This window comes from Dunckerocampus dactyliophorus, chromosome 16 (assembly GCF_027744805.1).
Source record: "Dunckerocampus dactyliophorus isolate RoL2022-P2 chromosome 16, RoL_Ddac_1.1, whole genome shotgun sequence".
Classification (NCBI taxonomy): Eukaryota; Metazoa; Chordata; class Actinopteri; order Syngnathiformes; family Syngnathidae; genus Dunckerocampus; species Dunckerocampus dactyliophorus.
Genome location: NC_072834.1, coordinates 24,210,667 through 24,230,031, shown reverse-complemented (window position 1 = coordinate 24,230,031; position 19,365 = coordinate 24,210,667). Strand labels below are relative to the sequence as shown.

General features: G+C 41.6%; 1 protein-coding gene across 4 annotated transcripts in view; it reads left to right on the top strand.

Moving 5' to 3' along the window:
- The window catches only part of LOC129169588 (seizure protein 6-like), a 149,787-nt gene that overhangs the window by 89,645 nt on the left and 40,777 nt on the right, over window positions 1–19,365 (top strand). For all 4 annotated transcript variants that reach the window (XR_008566447.1, XR_008566446.1, XM_054756147.1 and 1 more), the window contains exon 4: window positions 19,108–19,300. Coding sequence is in view for 2 of the 4 variants with exons in the window: in XM_054756147.1 (XP_054612122.1) it covers window positions 19,108–19,300 (193 nt within the window). In the remaining 2 variants the exon portion in view is untranslated. The remainder of the gene's footprint in view (window positions 1–19,107; window positions 19,301–19,365) is intronic.

The window sequence follows — 19,365 nt, the reverse complement described above, 5'->3', positions numbered from 1 at the left end:
TACATATAACAGATTGTATGACACCATAAGTCCAGCTGGACTGTTCGAATTATAAGCGGAAAATAGCGTGCATGTGTCAAATATATAGTCTGGGCCCCCCGGCCAATTTTGTTAACTACGTGCGGCCAGCGAGTCAAAAAGTTTGCCCACCCCTGGTCTTGACTCTGTCAGTCTTTGAATGAAATATACACTCCTGATCCAAATGGTAAGACCCTTTGAGAAACTGCATGAATTGGCATTTTTGGACTGTTGGATCTGAAGGAAGTTCTTAGTAGAGCTTCAAAATGCAAGAAAGAAATGGGAGACAAAAAACTGTGAGTAAGCAATTCATTGCAAAGAAGCATTGAAGTGAAGCTGATCAAAAGTTTAAGAACATTGTTCAAAAAAACACCGAAATACCCCTAAAATAGAAAAACATGTTGTTCTTGTGAATCAGCTGAAGAATTGGTTTAGGCATGTCTGAACTTTTGTAAACTTCCCTTGCCATCCATCCCCAAATGTTCCACTTTGGGTTTAGATGAGGGGAACACGCAGGATGGTCCAAAAGAGTGAGCTTATTCCTCTTTGTGAAGTGTAGTGTTGTCCTGCTAAAAAAGCCAGTCATCACCACACAAACCAGGACCTTCAGTCATGAGGGACGCACCCTGCAACATCTCCACTTAGCCTGCTGCCGTTTGACAGCCCTGCACAACCTGAAATTGTGACTGGCATGGCAAGGAGATCCCACCTGAGATGTTTTCCACCATCATGATCCTTCAATGGAACAATGGAGCTTTAGGTTGCGCATCCTGCGTGTTCCCCTCATCTAAACCCAATGTGGAACATTTGGGGATGGATTTACAAAAATGGACATGAGTTCCATACAGTGGAGCAACATTCCCAGCAGCCTCCTGGAAACACTGGCATCAAGCATGCCCAAAGCCATGTTTCACCTCATGAACAAGACTGGCACAGCAACTCATTACTCACCCCTTTTTAGACATTTGATTTCTATTTTAGGAGAAGATGTTTTGTTTTGTAGCTGTGGACTTAAACGTTTGATCAGCTGATGAACATCCACTTTAATGTTTTTTTTTTTTAAATAAATGGCTTACTCAATTTTTTTTTTGTCTAACTCCCATTTCTTATTTTCTTTTGCATTGTGAAGCTCCACTTAGAACCTCCTTAAGGTCCAACAGTGCAAAATGTACATTCTTGACGTTTTTCAACCGCTCTTAACATTTTGATCAGGAGTGTATAAACACTTACATTACTGTTACTGTTACATGACAATTCTACATTTTCTTGGGGGGGGGATCTTTTATAATTGTACTTTTTTATCCTCAAATGTTGTATCATAACATGACATGAGATCATTTTAATTGCGCAGTGCTTGTCAAGACCAATATCAACAGCCAAAGACTTTTGCTTAAGGGGACGAAGACTATGCCAAGTTCAAATGTTGAAATGTTGATATTCAAATCACCGAAGAAACAGCGACGTGTCAGTCGCAAACAAAAAGGCTCTTAGAGCCGCAGCTTTGAAGTGAACGCCGGGAGCCGGCTCTTTGAAGTGAAGGAGCCATCTTTTTTTTTCTTGTCTTTTTTTCCCTGTTAAAGCCGCACGTGACTGGTCAACGTGTGCCGACACCGAGCAAAAGGGGGGAGGGAAGGGTTCCGCACACGAGCAAGCTGGAAAGATGAGGAAAAGGAGAAGCGGGATACAAAAGCTGACTTGTCGAGCAAAAACTCTTCCTTTTAGTTTTGCACATGTAAAGGCTATTCTTACACTTTCTTCCAGCTTCTTTGGACCGTGTTGCCATCGGAGGAGTAGTCAGTGACCACGCAATTGGAAAGGTTAGCAATTTGTATTCAAAAAATATGAGCACTATGTTTGGTAACAGCGCTGGACTCTAGCATCAATGAGGAAGATCGAGGAAGAGCCCAGAATGAAATCACACAGAGTCTGTATAGCAGTTCTCTAGAAAGTGAAAGTTAAGCTTGTGTGAGTGAGTGAGAACAATGCATTTGTTGTGTTCCCCAGTATTTTCCCATCAGTGGTATGTAAGTGTTGTGTAACTGTGATTGCGCTGTGTGTGTGTGGGGGGGGTGTGTGTGGGGGGTGTGTGTGGGGGGTGTGTGTGGGGGGGGGGGGGGGGATATGTTAAGATAGTGGATGTGGAAACAGAAGACAACTCTAATAATTTTTAATGGCAAAACATTTATTTCTTTCTCTGCCTCACATATACTAAAATGGAATACTTGTGAAATACTGTTTGAATGCATTTAGAAAAAAAATAATTGAAAATGATGAAAAATGAACGTTAAATAGTGCAACCTTTAAAGAAAATAGCCGTGCACACAATGAATGTTAAGCCACTCCTCTTTAAACAGACGCGCCTTCACAAATAAAAACAAAATAAAAATAGCCAGCAAAATACTAATGAGTGAGCGAGTGCATCGTTCAGGGTTTAATGATTCGTTCATGACTCACATCTACAGCTCAGCAGACGAGCGCTCGCGAGTCAGTTAAGCTCTCGGTCTGAGCGAGTGAATCATTTGTTTTGCGGAGCCTGTGATGCAGCCCGGACAGGAAGGGGAAAGGAGGGTTGATTTGAGACAAGGACCAGAGCTATGGGGCTAAAACTAGGGACGCGCCGATTGATCGGCCACCTATCAGTGTCGGACGATTCCCGTGGAAAAGCATGTGATGGGTATATGCTGATGAATGTCTTTCAGTGCCGATCAGAAAACCCAATCACCGCTGGCGAGTATGATTGCAGCCTGCAGCCCTTCACAGTGTAGTGTCTTGCTCTAACGTCGTGAGAAGCGTCCCCCCTCCCAATTTCCTTCACACTCCGCAGACGCTTCAAAACAAACCAAACATGTCTGCCGTGCGGAACCTACCTACATGCCACTAAAAACATCTGGCCAGGGTAGCACGTTAAAAAGCTTTCATTGAATACGACATTTGAAGAACAAACACTTGACGGACTATGCTGAGTTTCCGAGGCTCACGATGGGATCATCAGTCAACTGGGACATGTGCCAAATAACCTGTCAAATAATTGCTTTAACAAGAGTAGAGGAGCAGCCTTTCTTAGCGGTGGAAAACATCGGATTCGCTTACTGCTTTTCTCGCTTGGAACGCACCTATGTGCTGCCTGAAGACCTTGTACTCTCACATCTAAAGTCTCCTTGAAGAGGGCGTCCCACCCTCTGTAAGTTTCACCAGCGATACAGTGTACTGTATGTTCTCTTGAAAAAGTAAGTCACACATGCTTTTATGGGTCCTTTGTTCATATCATAGAGCCAATAGCAGGGCTGCAGCCCCATGATAAACAAATCATGTTGCCCCACTCCCCCCTTGTAGTTTTTAATAATTACCTATTGTCTTAACTTGTCCTCCTGATACGGCACCCCTGACTAACAGCACTCATCATAAATTAATTGGAAAATGTTTAGTTCCATGTGATCGATGTTGGTATCGGCTGATTTCACTCATGGAAGATCGGTGTCAGAATCGGCAGCATAAAACCCTGATCGGAGCATCCCTGGCTAAAACATTCACTCAAATGCAGTGAGAGTTGCACAATTACTGGTGATGGTGTTGCCTGGACTCCTTTTTTAATGAAGAGAATGAGTTAACAGAACCAAGCAGCATGAGTCCCAAATAGGGATGTGACGACATGAAAATGTCATAACGCTCAAGGCCGTCATTATTATCACGGCATTGGTGAATGTCTCAAAATGTTGAAAAAGTACTGATACACACACTGAAGTCTAACAGTCTAACAAAGTTTGATTAAAAAAGCAAAAAGCACACACTATAGTTCCTTGGCCAAGACCACCACTACCCACTGAGCATGTGCGCCCTCTTCTGAGTGCGTGCTGCTTCACGGGCTTGAAAGGGCATACAGTTGTGCAATGCATTGCGGGCCTCAGGCGGCATTTTTGGGAGCAAGAGCTTTTTGTTTACATCAGACTTGGTGCTTAGAGAGAGAGAGAGAGAACGTCACTAACGGAAATGAGCAGTGTCACTGGTCCATGACTTTATCCATCCATCCATTTTCTATACCACTTCTCCTCTTTAGGGTCGCGGGGGCATGCTGGAGCCTATCCCAGCTGACTAATCCAAGTACGGTTATCAATCACGATCGGTTTAATTTCAAATGGTAATACTAACCACTGGGAGTTTTCCCACGGTTCATTGTTAATACTGGTAATCGTTAGTCCCCAATCAGTAATACCCATTTGCCACAGCAGCAAACTTTGGTGCTGGTGCAGATTTAGTTCAGAGCTGGAGTTGAACCAGCGTTGGCCGTGAACAGGTTCTACACCAGATTCCTTTTCTATCGTCCTGGGGAGGTTCACGCCTCCAATCAGGAAATAACAAAAGGGAGCTAATCAATTTAAATAATCATTTCTTTTGTCAAACGTGACTCGCCTGGAGCTTTTATTTTGACGATTACTCATCTTCCATCAGACCAGGCAATCAATAATAAAAAACTTTACCTACAGCAAGAGTAAAGAATAACTGTTATATAAGAATACAGTATTTGTTCTTGAACGTTACCATAAAGCAGTGACCAAACACAGCTATGTCACGGAGATGAAACACTTCCTGCTCTCCAAAGTAAAATACAACAACCGAATGTATGCTAGAAATAACCACACAATCTAAGCACAATCTAAATGTAATATGATTGATGGAATAAACCTAGATGGTGACTTGTTGTTTCTATTTATAGCGTGTGTGCGGAGGAAATGCATTCCTTCATAACAAATATTGATTCAATATTAAGAAATGTGCAAATAAATTTCAGTTTTAAGAATTCTCCAGATTATTCACTGCATTGTTTGACGGACGTTGTGGTCAGCGGTACAAAATATTTTCAGACATTTGCTGACTAAATTAAAGCCTGCTCTGGCTCGCTTTACAAAAAAATGGGTCATTGAAGTTGAAATGGAGGTGACGGGCGGGTGTTTACTTGAGGTAACAACACGGCTCCAGTTCAGCACCCCTATGGAACCATGATAATGGAAAACCAAACCTACTCTTAACCAGGTCCGAACCGGGCACTGTGGAAAAGGGCTATAAAAGACTCATGAGTTTTGATCTTGTTGAACAGCTAACCTTTCTGAGGTGTTAGTCGATGCTCTTCTAACGATGCTCTTCTAATTCCAATCAATAGTCATGTTAATAAGCAGCAGCAACACTTGACACACTTCCCTCTTCTTAGAGCCTGGTAAATCTCCATGTTGATCTGAGTGCTCTTATTTTAATCCCAGAATATTTTTACCATAGAGGAAAATGACCACGATAGGGACTGCGACAGAGCATGACTGATTTATTATGTTGGTGTTAACTGGCCACTAGTGCACTTGACACATAAAGAAGCACCACGGAAGAATGAATTACAGTGTTCCCTCGTTTAAAGCGGGTGATATGTTCTCAAAATAGCCTGCGATAAGTGAAATCCGCAAAATAGACAACTTCATTTGTTAACAATGATTATATGTTTTGAGGCTGTAAAAGCCCTCACTATACACTTTATACACTTTTTTCAGACAGGCATTCCCATTTTATCACATTTTTCTCTTCTTTAAACAATCTCAAAGTTCACATTTCATTTGAATTTTAATGATCAACCTTCTAGGTTGGACACAAGAAATGATTAAGTGACTCAGGCGTATTTCACTCCTCTGGCTGTGCCTCTTTGTCCTGGCACCGTTCCTGTGTCCTGTAGCGTTTTTGTGTCCTTGTTAAAACAGATTGGTATTTTCCTCCTCCTCGAACCGCCCTACAGCCGCAACGTCTACCTTCCTCCAGCATGTCGAGAATTCCAACTTTTTTTGTTATGGTTAGCATCCTTCTATGCCGTTTGGGCGTGACCGCAGGTGTTTTTGAAGGTGCAGAACGTTTCGTCAACATTGTGGGTGTTGTCGGGGGCGCACAACAAAATGCACGTTCATACACTGTAAAAAACAAAAAAAGCAAAAACAATTTCTGGAAAACAGCAAGTCCACAAAGGGTGCACGGCGATGTAGCGAGGGAACACTGTACTACTTTTGCACAACGATGCCTACTGACACCATCCAAGATGATTTTTTTACTGGCCCAAGGTGTATTCTAAAAACAAAAATAAACCCGTCTTTACAAACAATAGCGTTATCGTAAAGTGGTACCCGATTTGATGAACTGGTCATCGTCATGGAGTTTTTGATGAAGCTTTCTTTGTCTTTTCAGTGTCATTGTTGGCACCATATGCCGTGTCCAGTGAGTGCACAATGCAGTGTTTTGTGGCCATTCAGTGAACAGCGCCCGGCTTAAATGACATAGCACACAACCCATTTGTCCCTGAGAAGCTGAGCCTCAGCAATCGAGGCAAAGATTGCTTCAGTTAATCAACTTTGGAAGGAGATAGGAGGTAAAAGCAAACCTTTGTCATGTTGTGCCTTTCGGCAGCGAGGCAGGACATAAAGAAAGCTGGTTTGATCTTGATGAGCTTTTTAGGGTGTCAGGGCTTTGCCGAGATGAGTTTTCATGGGGCCGAGTCATCTTGAGAGGAACGCTTTTCAGGTGACACTAATTGCCGCTGCACCCATCAAGCTGTCATAAAGGGAGAATGCTGTGCATGGCAGAGGGGTTGTGTTCTCGCAAACACACAGTGTCACCGAGGAGAGAAGCAGAGTACGGATGCACGCTAGAAAATACAAAAACGAATCCCCCAAGGCAAGAATTCAAACCCTTGGAAAAATGCACAGTGCCGTAAATAAACTCAAATGTCACGGCTTGGGAAAGAATGTTGAATGTGAGGTTACTTTATCGGAAAGTTAAGCCTCTTTTACTCTTTGTCCCCGCAGTGGTACCCAATTTTGCTTGCCAATGGCGTGCCAAAAAGTAAATTGGTGGTAAACAGGTGTGAAGTATGTGTAAAGTGTGCAGGGTGGCGTGCCAGCTCCACCACCTCTTGGGGCAGGTCGGGGGGTATTTCTGTAGTCTGTAGTCATTTCTGTAGCTTCTTGAATCTTCCTTGTGATTATCTGTTCATAACTAATCATAACACCCAAAGCGATGTCTTCTAGTCAGCAATTCCCTCTCCCGTGCCTTCTTATTTTTCTCGTTTATTGCCTCCTTCTTGCTCTTGCACATTCTCTTTCTGCAGCTGCAAGAAATTTTAGACTTACCTTCCTTTTTTGCATGAGCTTCTTCTCTGGAGTTCAACATCTTGTAGGTTCTTTGCAAACAGATAAATTCATGAAACTAGGAGTGATGCCTGCTGTTGCGTGGCATCACGTGGGACACAGCGGGACGCAACAGAACCAAATAATGCCACGAGTGCTTCACAGAAGTGGTGGTGATAATGGATACCCACGCAGGAGCAATGCATGCTGCGCGTTCTATTGCTATGCACTAGATGTAAACACTATTTGACAAGATGTAAATACGTCATGCGGGAGCATGGTCATTTCGTGCCAAAGAGCACCATTTTCAGTCACAAATTGGGTGCCATGTGCGCAATTTATGCGTAAACAGAAGGCAAACAGTGGACAAACTAGTCCTCATGCTTTTCAGGCCATGGAGGAGGTGTGGAGGCAAAGTGTAAATACCATTATAGACGCTCATTTCAGGAATAGATTGATGTTCACACCAGCTCACGGTAGGTTTCTGTATCGATTTACAAACAAATATTTGGTAAACCCCAGACCTTCTTCTTCCTCTTTCGTACGAGAAGACTAAGCAGTGTCGCCAAGCCGTTGGCAGCCAGCTGACTGGGTCGGGGTTTGGGTTTTCAAGGTCCAGGTCGGTGAGTGAGGGAAGAATGGGGCACTCGTTGATGAGGCAGCCTGTTCCACGGCACCACATGGTCAGGCTGCAGAAGGGCGCAGGCCCCAGCGGTGCATGTAACATGCATGTGCATGAAATGGCCAACTCCTAGCTGGTTCAGTCATTGCGAGGGAGGTCAGCACCCAGTGGTAAACATGTGTTTGGGTTGATTGAGAATTGGGCGGGGCGGGGAGTCTGCTGCCAGCTGGTTCTCCATGCTCGGAGAATGCTGAAATTGGAGCCAATAGGAGATGCTGAGTGGCAAGAGAATGGGCAGCGGGAAGGCAGGATTTGGCGACCTACAGTAGGTCTTGGGAGGCCAATTTCAGTTTGAGTCAGAGATGGTTTGGATTTTGGGAGACCTTCCCCACAAATCTGAAGGTATGGTTTTCCTGTGTAAAGCAGTTGGTGCAATACCAGACAGTACTGGGAGGAAATTTGTTGGGGTGGGTTTCAGGCAGCAATCCTTAGGGTCTTGTTGAGGGTGGTGCCTAATTTCTTCTCACCAAAGACCTGTCCAGCTTGTTTGGGCTTACCTGGGGCATAAGGCTCACCATATGCTCTCCATGGGGCACTGTGAAGAGCATATGGATGGGAGACATGGGAGGAAGCTGGAACTGGTGAGGAACTGCAGTGTCTGGAAGGCGTACCGTGAGGCCATAGGAGGTTGGCTGGGGCTGTTTCAGAACACTGCGGCAAAAGGAAAGTCACCCAGTGAAGCCACTCCGTGCCAGTGGGTGAAGAGGGCTGATCTAATAGTTTCATTTTCTAATGGCTTCAAGATGCAAGTCAACTTGCACGAACCCGACTGGGTCACCACATGGTACATGGTGGTTGATGGTGAGATGGAGATAGGGACATCACTGAACTTTCACAGGATGTATCTTTCACACTCAAAGTCTTTCAAAGTTCTACCCATACTTCAAAATGACTGAACACAGAGTCACTCATACCAGGCATGATGGCAAGTATTAAATGAATTTGGAAGAAATGGCAAGCGCATCTTGACAGCGTGGTGGAGCATGTGGTTAGCATGTCTGCCCAGATGGTTCCCTTTTCAAGTCTCGTCTTGGACCTCTCTGGTTTCCTCCCACAGTCATAAGAATATCCATGTTAGGTTAACTGGAGACTCTAGATTGCCCATAGGTGTGAATGTGAGTGTGACTGCTTTGTCTATACTGTATGTGCTCTGCCATTGATTGGCGACCATTCAAGCGTGTGCGCTGCCTCTCGAGAAGAAAAAAGTTCTCCTACAGCAAACCTAAAGATGTAGCCTGATGGGTAGCTGAGAGCCAGTGAAAGCTTAAATTAGAACTGGAGAACAGCAGAAGTGGAGAACAAATTGAGGCCCAGCTCTCAGCCAGGCGGGAAGATTAGTCAAGTGGCTTTTGAATAGGAAAGAAATGAGAGAAATGCACATACTGTACCTGAAAAACAACTAAACATTGAATATGCTATTTCAGAAATCCAATTCTAATGTTGCAGATTGCACACATCCCGCATTTAATTCTTGATTGCTAATAAAACAACACACAAATAGCATATATGAAGATTATGAGACATGTTGGTTTAAATGCATTCATTTTGCTATGTAATTATGACAGTATTCCCTTGTTTACCATGCACGGTTAATCGCTTCCAGAACTGAACGCAGTAAGTGAATTTCCACAAATTTAGGATACATAGAAAGTTAAGCATAAAGAAATAAGAAAAAAAACCTGAACACTATCTAGTGGGGCCACTGATCCTCTCTTCCCTTATATCCAGAGCCTGAATGAGAATATCTTTAGGACGGCAAATATAGTACAGTGGATCCCCGCATAGTCACGATGCAGCATTCGGGACCTGTCAAAATATCCATCCATCCATCCATTTTCTATACCGCTTCATCCTCATTAGGGTCTCGGGGGCATGCTGGAGCCTATCCCAGCTGACTTCGGGCGACAGGCGGGGTACACCCTGGACTGGTGGCCAGCCAATCGCAGGGCACATATAGACAAACAACCATTCACACTCACATTCATACCTATGGACAATTTAGAGTCACCAATTAACCTCACCTGCATGTTTTTGGAATGTGGGAGGAAGCCGGAGTGCCCGGAGAAAACCCACGCGCACACGGGGAGAACATACAAACTCCACACAGGGGCGAATCGAACCCAGGTCTTCCCGATCTGCAGGCTGTTCCTGTATTGGCCAACGTGCTAACCACTAGACCACCGTGCGGCCCCTGTCAAAATATAGATTTTTTAATTTGTGTTTTTTTCTCTCTCCTAAAGGAGGCTGTTTTTTTCCACAGAAAATATCCTTAGTTGGTCATGTTAAACACAACTATAAAATATAACTACACTATACAGCGGTGCCTTGGTTTACGTTATTAATCTGTTCCAAAAGGACTCAAACCAAAACGGATGCTAACCAAAGCAAATGTTCTCATACAAAATAACTTAAACCCAATTAATCCATTTCAGGGAACAACCAAATATGTTAACACAAAACACATTTTATAGTTTTACATGCAGAAAATGATGCCAAAATAATTACATATGACAAAAGAACGGAAACTGAACATTTAACATCACTTTTACCTAGTTTTGTTTGGGGGAAAAAAACATAAAACCATCAATGAACAGAAAAACATGTTATTCTGGTGCAACCACAATTTGCAAAAATGTAAAAAATATATCAAACTATAAATCTAAGTTCTAGAAGCAGTTAACATGTACCTCGCTGCAAAATATTGAAAATGGAAAAATGGTGACAGTGATGTTGCGGATGCATTCACAGATGTTGTGATGATATGTAGTATTGTACACTCACAACAAACACAATAATCCCTAACACCGGATACTAACCCACGCCAAGCTAAGTAAACTAAGTAGTTAGAAGGTTATAAACAAGTTAGGAGTGGAAGGGTGGCTATAGGGGTGTTATTTCTAATAATATTAGAAAGTGTATTTAGAAGGTTGTAAATATATTTTCTATGCTCTAACTACAAAAATATTCAATTTCTGAAGAAGGACTCCTACTTAGTGGAAATTCACTTATCATGGTCAGGTCTGGCACCAATTAACTGCCATAAACGAGGTATTGCCGTACATGTAATCTCAACAGTCACTTTTATTGGAAATGTTGATCCGGAACCAGAGGAGAATGTAGCAGGAGGATTTGGAGGGGGAGGAGCGAAACATTTGAAAAACAAACATTTTTCTTCTCGGAAGGAGTGGGTATCTACCGTACATTGTTTTGGAGTTTTGTGTCAGGTGCGTAAACAGGTCAGTCAAAAGTGAAAGAAGTGAAAATAAGCAATTTGTTTGTTGAATGCAGCCTCAGCTTGTGGCATATTGTGATTAGCATTCAGGTTTGGCTGACTGGTGCGGCGCTATTGTTTTATATCGTCAGCAAAAGAGGAAATGGTCTTGGCTCATTTCTACAGGGGTGAGTGTTGGATTAAGATAATGTTTTTGGCATAATGAGCACTAGATTGCGTCTGTTGTGAATGAATTTATCAAGAGATACACAAAACAGCACCTGGGGGTCACAAGCGTATTCACCCCATGATGGAGAAATGAGCGTCTAAAACAGAAGGGTGACGATGCAGGTACTTTCAGTCAGAGGGTTTTATCATCATAATGAGGATATTGCAGCTGGTGAGTCCAAATGCTGTTGATTTATCGCCCCCACCCCCCAGCTGCGGGGTCATTTAATTTCCATGTATAGTGGGACGATTTTGATTACACGCCGCTCATTTCAGCACGGGCGATGGCTCCTGTGAGTCACTGTAAATGTTCATTGCCCGGCACCAGCAGATGTTTTCAACAATAAATTATTGGCGCCAGTCAGCCTCTGTGGAACGTTAATTCACAGCGTTTGTTTACAGATTACACGTTATACGCCGGCGTGTCGTTTGTCTGATATATTGTTTCATTCGAAGAGGCACCAACTACAAGTGTTTTTTTTTTTATTTGGATTTTATTTTTAAAGTGAGAATTGTCCTTTCATTGAATTGAGCTGATGTACCACCAGGACACTCTTACAAAGAAGCTGCCTATTGGAAGACGACCTTGGATATGAGACAACCCCTCTTTATGAGGCTCCGGAAAAAAATACCATCTTAAATACGTTGCCTTTTATGCAGTCACATTTCTGTTGACAGGAATAAATGGCAATTATACGATGACACCACATAGTGATGATGTGGTTAGCACATCTGCCGGGCAGCCAGATGGCATGGGCTCTCATGTCCGACCTCTATGGGGTGCCCGGTGTAACATTTCATAGCTGATATACTTTCCATATGTGGCTCTCCTTTCTCACGTTTAGCTCATTTTGTCACATTTGAGGTCAAACAATATCGACATGCTAAATTCAAATGTTTAATCAAAATCACAAATGTAAACTTAAATGTTGAATATAAATATTTCATGGAAATAGCTGTGTGCAAAATAAATGTGAAATCTAAATACTGTAGAAATATTAAAATGTAAATATAAATGTTAAAAATAAATGTTAAATCTGAATTAAAATTTGAATCTAAAAATATTGATAATATGTATAATATATAAGTGCTATATAGAAATGTTTAATATACATCCAAATCATAAATTTAATTCAAATGTTAAATATAAATAGTAAATGTAAATAGCAATGTTAAAAAAAAATCTAAATAAAATCTAAATAAAAATATTGAATATAAATAGAAATGCTAAAAGTAAATGTTAAATCTGTAAAAGTTACAAACAAATGTTACATTTAAATAAACATTATATATTATCAAATATTGATAATATATAAATGCTAAATATAAATGTTTAATCTAAATCATAACTCTAAATATTAACTGAAATATAAATGTTAACAATAAATGTTACTTCTAAATATAGATATTAACATGCACATATTAATAATATATATAATATAAAAATGCTAAATATAAATGTAAAAGATAAATATAAAAGTAAAATTCAATGTTTAAATAAAATGAAGTAAATGAAATTTAAAATCTTGAAATAATGTTCACCTTTGTTATGAAAATGCTGGCACTTGCAACTTTCTTTGGCTCCATTGTGGTTTATTTTGCAGCCGTGATCAAAAGTAAAGCAGAGCCGTGAGGTGAGAAACACTATCGAATTCAAAAAATAACTCGTAGCCAAACACCAAGGTGGTGTGTGTGCTGATCTTTTTCAACAATCACGTCTTCACTGAAGTTAAAAAATGACCTTGAATGTTCATTTATACCTTTCATTTGTCATTTATATGTGTTGACAATTGTTTTCTGCATGAAAAAAACATCATTGTAAACTATAAAAACGTGCTCTGTGTTAACATTTTTGGCTTTCTGGTTTTTCATTATTTGGGACCGGTCCTTCTACAGGGCAAAAGCCCCTCACAGCTGTGAAATGACTCGAGGAGTCTCAAGGACAGTTCGCAATTGAATTCAAACAGGAGTAGTTACAGTGCAAGCAATTGCAATGCCAGCACTGGAGAGAGGGATTAGCGGCCAATGAATGTTTAGAGAAGTCGATCTCTGTTGAGCTTCTGTTCAGTTCTTTTATGACTTCTGTTGTTGTCAGGATTTTAGGCACCGGCCCGTCTCAGTCGTACAGCTAATCATTCCTCAGCACTGTTGCCAACTCCTCAGTAAGTAAAGTAGCCATTGGCTGTCCCGGAAGCCGCTAGAAGTTGCTCCATGATGTTCAGCTAGTTTGCATTGTATTTGCATATAATGTTGTAAGAGATGCTGTACAAAAGGAGAGACAAAAAAGTGAGTAAAAACACCTTCATTATGTTTAGAACTACAAATAAACTTGATTCTTGATTTGTTTATTTTAAATTGGCCATCACTTAATCAAAATACAATAACTGTATTGTTTTTATCCTGTCCAACCGCTCTCCAAGTCTAGACAGCCTAATAATTACATCCGGACTGGCCTCCAGCCCTTTAGATCCTGCTCGGTAAAACAGGGCGAGATCCAACCTGGCGGCATCACGCATGCGTGGAGCTGCACTATGCTCTGTGTGCCGCGGGAGCTGACAGTACACTGACGGCTTGTGACTGCTTTGGGGCGGGGCAGGGCGGACCCCTCAGCAGCACCCGCTGCTGCTCAGCGAGAACAGAAACTGCAGCTCAATACATGCTTTCACTTTTAAATCCCCAAATACCAGAAAACTCTCTGACGACGACTCCAGAAAAAGTCACTGGATTTGTCGCTAGTCGCTTTTGAGGAAGTATGTCGCCAAGAGGGTTTGGGCATCAGATTTAGAGACAAAGTCGCCAAGTTGGCAACACTGTTCCTCAGACAGAGATTAAAATGGTGTGTGTGTGCGTGTGTGTGTGTGTGTAGGTAGCCATGAGTGTTTGTTTTAGCCAAGATGGCCTCGTGATTGTGCGTCATGTCAACAAGCCTTCAACACGTCTTCTAAATATTCCATTCCTAACATTTCTTATGGGAAAAAACGATTAGAGTATGCTTCGGTTTGGAACGGTTTAATGATGCTAACCAAGGTTCCACGGTAATTCTAACTGAACAATTTGGAGCAGGTTAGACCACTGTCATGGAAACTCCACTGAAGCACGTGATGACACGTATGATGTTGTAGTGGCAGATGTTTGGAAAAGAGAAGCAAAGAATAGATATTCAGTCAGCCAGTAAGAGAATGAGCAGGTGAGCAAGAGAGCAAGAGAGCAAGAGAGCAAGAGAGCAAGAGAGCAAGAGAGCTGTCCCGCGGGGCCTTTGGCTGCAGTAGCGCTGAATTTAAGGTGGTGTGATGTCTTCCGACATGGCTGATAATTTATAATTGAGGCAGGACAGCTGTTGCCGGCTGCGGTGACAGGTCCCGGGAAGGTGACAGATGACAGGGCCCGCAGGGGCCAAACCATCTCTCAGTCCAAATGTTCTATGCTGACCGCACCCCCCCGTGTCCTTCATAAGCCTCCCTTGTCTTGTTAAACCAAGCGGCCACACATTCATACCATCTTTCACCTTTAGGATAATTCACATAAATTGGTAAAAATACACTCAGGGGCAACGTAAATGGTAATGAATATTGTACAGTGACAAAAAAAAGACAGAAATTGACAATAAAGACGCACGGTATCTCCTGTAGAGGCGTGTATTAAACAATAGAGTTTAGCCAAAATGACCTTTTGCACTGAAGAATTTACAGGATGAACTGCAAGCATTCATCCTCAAGTTTCATGATGTATCCTAGCAAGTTGGTACATGTTGCTAGTCCGTAACGGGCTGTCAGACCTGCGTGAGGAAAGTAAGAGGAACCCGGCCATCATTAATGTTGGTAATGGCAGTGATGGTTTATTGCTCTAAAGGTCACCAGCTGAGAAATGACTACACCAGTTGAGTCCCCTTCATCGATCAGAGGCATCCAAAGGTCCTGCAAATCGATGATATTTGGGAACAAAGCCAGTTCATGTTGTAAAAGGTGGCAGTAAAATATGTGGAGCAAAAGTAGAAGCAACATATTATTCTAGGAGGGCAACACGGCGGCCTAATGGGTAGCACGCCTGGTTCCGAAACCTCTCTCCATTTTCTCCAGGCACTCCATCTTCCTCACACATCTCAAGCATGAACTTGTTAGATATTATTATTGTAATTATTACACTTGTTGAGTTAAATAGCTCAGTCCAACTGCTTATCATGGAGGCCTTGACAACACACACTCACCTAGCACAATCAGAGATGCACAACACTTAGATATGACTCATAGACAATCACTGGGAGACACACAATGGCTGCATTGTTCTCACTCACGCCAGCTCGACTGTCACTTTCACACAGACTTGCCTTTTGCTTTCCAAGCGCACAGGCTTAGGTTTCACTTTATAGAGGGGTGCGGCAATTTCAAATCAATTCAGTTTGTTTCTGTGGTGCCAAATCACAACAACAGTTACGCCGTGGCACTTCACACATGAAGGTCACACTCAATTGATTTACATTTATTTACCCCTTCCACTTATTTTACCAGTGTGTGCTTTTTGGGTTAGTGAATGGAATGAATCCATTAATTAAATGCAAAAATCCTTACATTTATTGATGCAATACATCATTGGCTGATTTTGCCCAGTAATTGGGAAAAGGAAGTAGCCTGGCTAGCCTTTCTAATGGGATGTCAGTCTCTGCTACAAATCCTCGACAAACTAAATGAAAATGAATTGCGTAATTTTGCCAGCCTCAATATATTGCCATGTGCATGCGTGCCTGTTTTCCTCATCTCTCGCCTCCAAAAAGGCAGGAGGGGTGGTATTTATCTCGAGTCCACCTGGTTGATCCTGCCAGTAGCGTATGCTTGCCTCAAAGATGAAGGCATGCAAGTCTAAGTACACACGGACCTGTACAGTGAAACTGCGAATGGCTCTTTATCTCTCGAGGACTCTAAGTATATTAAGAAGGTTGTAAATAGGTTTTCTATGTCTTATATGTCTTATTCTGTCTTATGTCTACTATATTGTATAATAGGAGTGTAAAGGTAATATGGGGTGTTATTTCATGTCTAGAGGAAACTTGTAATGTTAAAAAGCAGATTTTGAAGGTTGTAAACAGTTTTTTTTTATGTCTTATATGTCTTATTTTCTCTTATTATGTCTACTATATTGGGTAATAGGAGTGTAAAGGTGACTATAGGGGTGTTATTTCATGTCTAGAAGGCTTTAATCATGTTAAAAGGTGCATTTAGAAGGTTGTAAACAGGTTTTCTATGTCTTGTTTTTAGGGGTGTTATTTCATGTCTAGAGGGCTCTAATCATGTTAAAAGGTGCATTTAGAAGGTTGTAAACAGGTTTTCTATGTCTTGTTTTTAGGGGTGTTATTTCATGTCTAGAGGGCTCTAATCATGTTAAAAGGTGCATTTAGAAGGTTGTAAACAGGTTGTCTATGTCTTGTTTTTTCTTATTATAGCTACCATATTGGATAACAGGAGTGTAAAGGTGACCATAGGGGTGTTAAAATATATTTTAAGGAGGTGGTAAACAGTTTTTGGAAACAGTACGAAAATATTCCAACTGCAGAAATTGCCTAATCGGGTCTGGAACCAATTAGCCGCTACAAAGGAGGGAGGATTGTACCACCTAAATAACAAAATAGTGTGATATTTCCTTTTTACGAAGGCTGAGGTGCGTTTGGAAACAATGAGTAGAAAGGGTGCATTCGGTGTTGTTTCTGATGGGGGGGTTTGAACACAAGCAGCTGAGCAGGGCGACATCATGGCGGCTTGTGATAAAAATCTAAATCAATCAAAGTGTCTGACCTCATGGATAATTCCACAGGAAGTCACCTCCAAACTCTTGGAGAGTCCATTAGCCTCCCTGCGCTTATTGTCAGCTCCCCCTTCAACCCGAGTGATGGTTTGTCACCATGAGCACATTCATTTTGTTGCTGCCCCACCGTCTTGTCTCTTCACAGACACTCCAGCACACACCAGCACTTCAGGGACGTTGGAGGGCAACATTGTTTGTGTGCATGCTGGCATACGTGCGAGCTGAGCGTACATTACCCTGTTGTTTCAGAGCATGCTGTGGATTTCTCTGCTAAATGACACAGTTGTGCTTTCAAACTGCTGGAATGGATGGATGCTTGGGTGGTATTACACAGCCAGCATTATGTGGTAAATAGATGCATATTGTTACAAGCAAACACTCAGTGGAATCAAATCACAAAACCTCCAGTTCAATATGTGATTGAACACTAAATGCAATAAGCTGTTACGTGATACATATCATATTTCTAGTTCTTTTCCTTTGCTGTTCTTCCTGGTTCTTGGGGCCGCGTTGCTAACGGAGAAGTAGTCAATGATAACACAATTTAAAAATTGTATTAAAAAATAAGAGCAAGTTACTTGGTTACATAGCGTTGGACTTGCATATGTGAGTGTTGTGCAACTCTAGTTGTGCTGTGTGAGTGTGTGTCAAAAAGGCCTCCTATGAGATGCTGTTAGACAAGTTTATAGGTTTAATAACATCCAACGCTATCTTGCAATGTACAAGTGGTTCCGTATCGATACATTTCACACCACAGTGGTCCCTCGCCGATTTTTCAGCTTCACTCTATCATGTTTTTTCAGAAATAAAATAATAAATCATGCTGTTTCATGGTTGAATATGGCCTGGTGTTCGTAAAAACATATGACATTTTTTTGCAGAAATGAAGCACTTTCAAGCACAAAAATAGCTGAATGAACTAAAATAAGGCATTTAAAGATGCTGTGACATCTACACTGATCACTAGGTGTCAGTAATGTCACTGCAATGCTGGCTGAGACACACAAGCACCAGACTTGATGGGTGGAACAACAGGCTTTTATTGCAGCCTCGAATGCTCTCACAACAGGCACAATATTCCCTGATAAAAAAAAAAAATCCCTAATAAAAAAAAACACGGGCTACTGTTGCTGCTGTTGCGGAGGTCAAATTCAAGTCTGAACCCCAGACATCACTTCCTGTCTGTCACCCACTCTGCTCCCCCGGTGAACACATTTATAGCAACACACAATAATAGGAGTGTAAAGGTGACTATTGGGGTGTTATTTCATGTCTAGAGGGCTCTAATAATCTTAATACTGTCTTATTTATGTCTTATTTTCTCTTAATGTCTACTATACTGGGTAATAGGAGTGTAAAGGTGTTATTTCATGTCTAGAGGGCTCTAATAATCTTAATACTGTCTTATTTATGTCTTATTTTCTCTTAATGTCTACTATACTGGGTAATAGGAGTGTAAAGGTGTTATTTCATGTCTAGAGGGCTCTAATAATGTTAATACTGTCTTATTTATGTCTTATTTTCTCCTAATGTCTACTATACTGGGTAATAGGAGTGTAAAGGTGTTATTTCATGTCTAGAGGGCTCTAATAATGTTAATACTGTCTTATTTATGTCTTATTTTCTCTTAATTTCTACTATACTGGGTAATAGGAGTGTAAAGGTGTTATTTCATGTCTAGAGAGCTCTAATAATGTTAATAAAAGACATATTTAGAAGGTGGTAAACAGGTTTTCTATCCTCTAAATACAAAAATGTTCCATTTACAAATAAAGAATCCCATTTCATGGAAATTGGTTTATTACGCTCAGGTCTGGAACCAATTAACCATGATAAATGAGGGATTACAGTAACACAAATCGAATTCATCTGAAAATGTTAACACAAAACAATCCACAATGCATGTAAATGACAAATGCAAGTGATGACATAGTAGATACTACAGTATTTGTACTGTGAATGCATGAATTGTAGTACACAGTGTACAATAAGATGCAATACTGAATATTTTTTAATGTTCATTTTAGGTCCTGAATGCGAGTATGTCCGAGGGGGAACAAGTGACAGTGGAGGACACGGGCGGCCGAGAAGCGTTCCTTCTCGCCAACGAGTCGGTCCTCATGCGTGGGCTTGTGCTACGTAGTCGGAGCAACCAGATATCCGTCCGTTTTCGTAGCGACCAGCAGCGCAACTCCGGAGCCCTCCGGCTCCATTACCAAGGTGAGCCAATGACACGCCAGCCTGACTGTTACACGCATCACGGCATCGTATTCACATACCTCTTT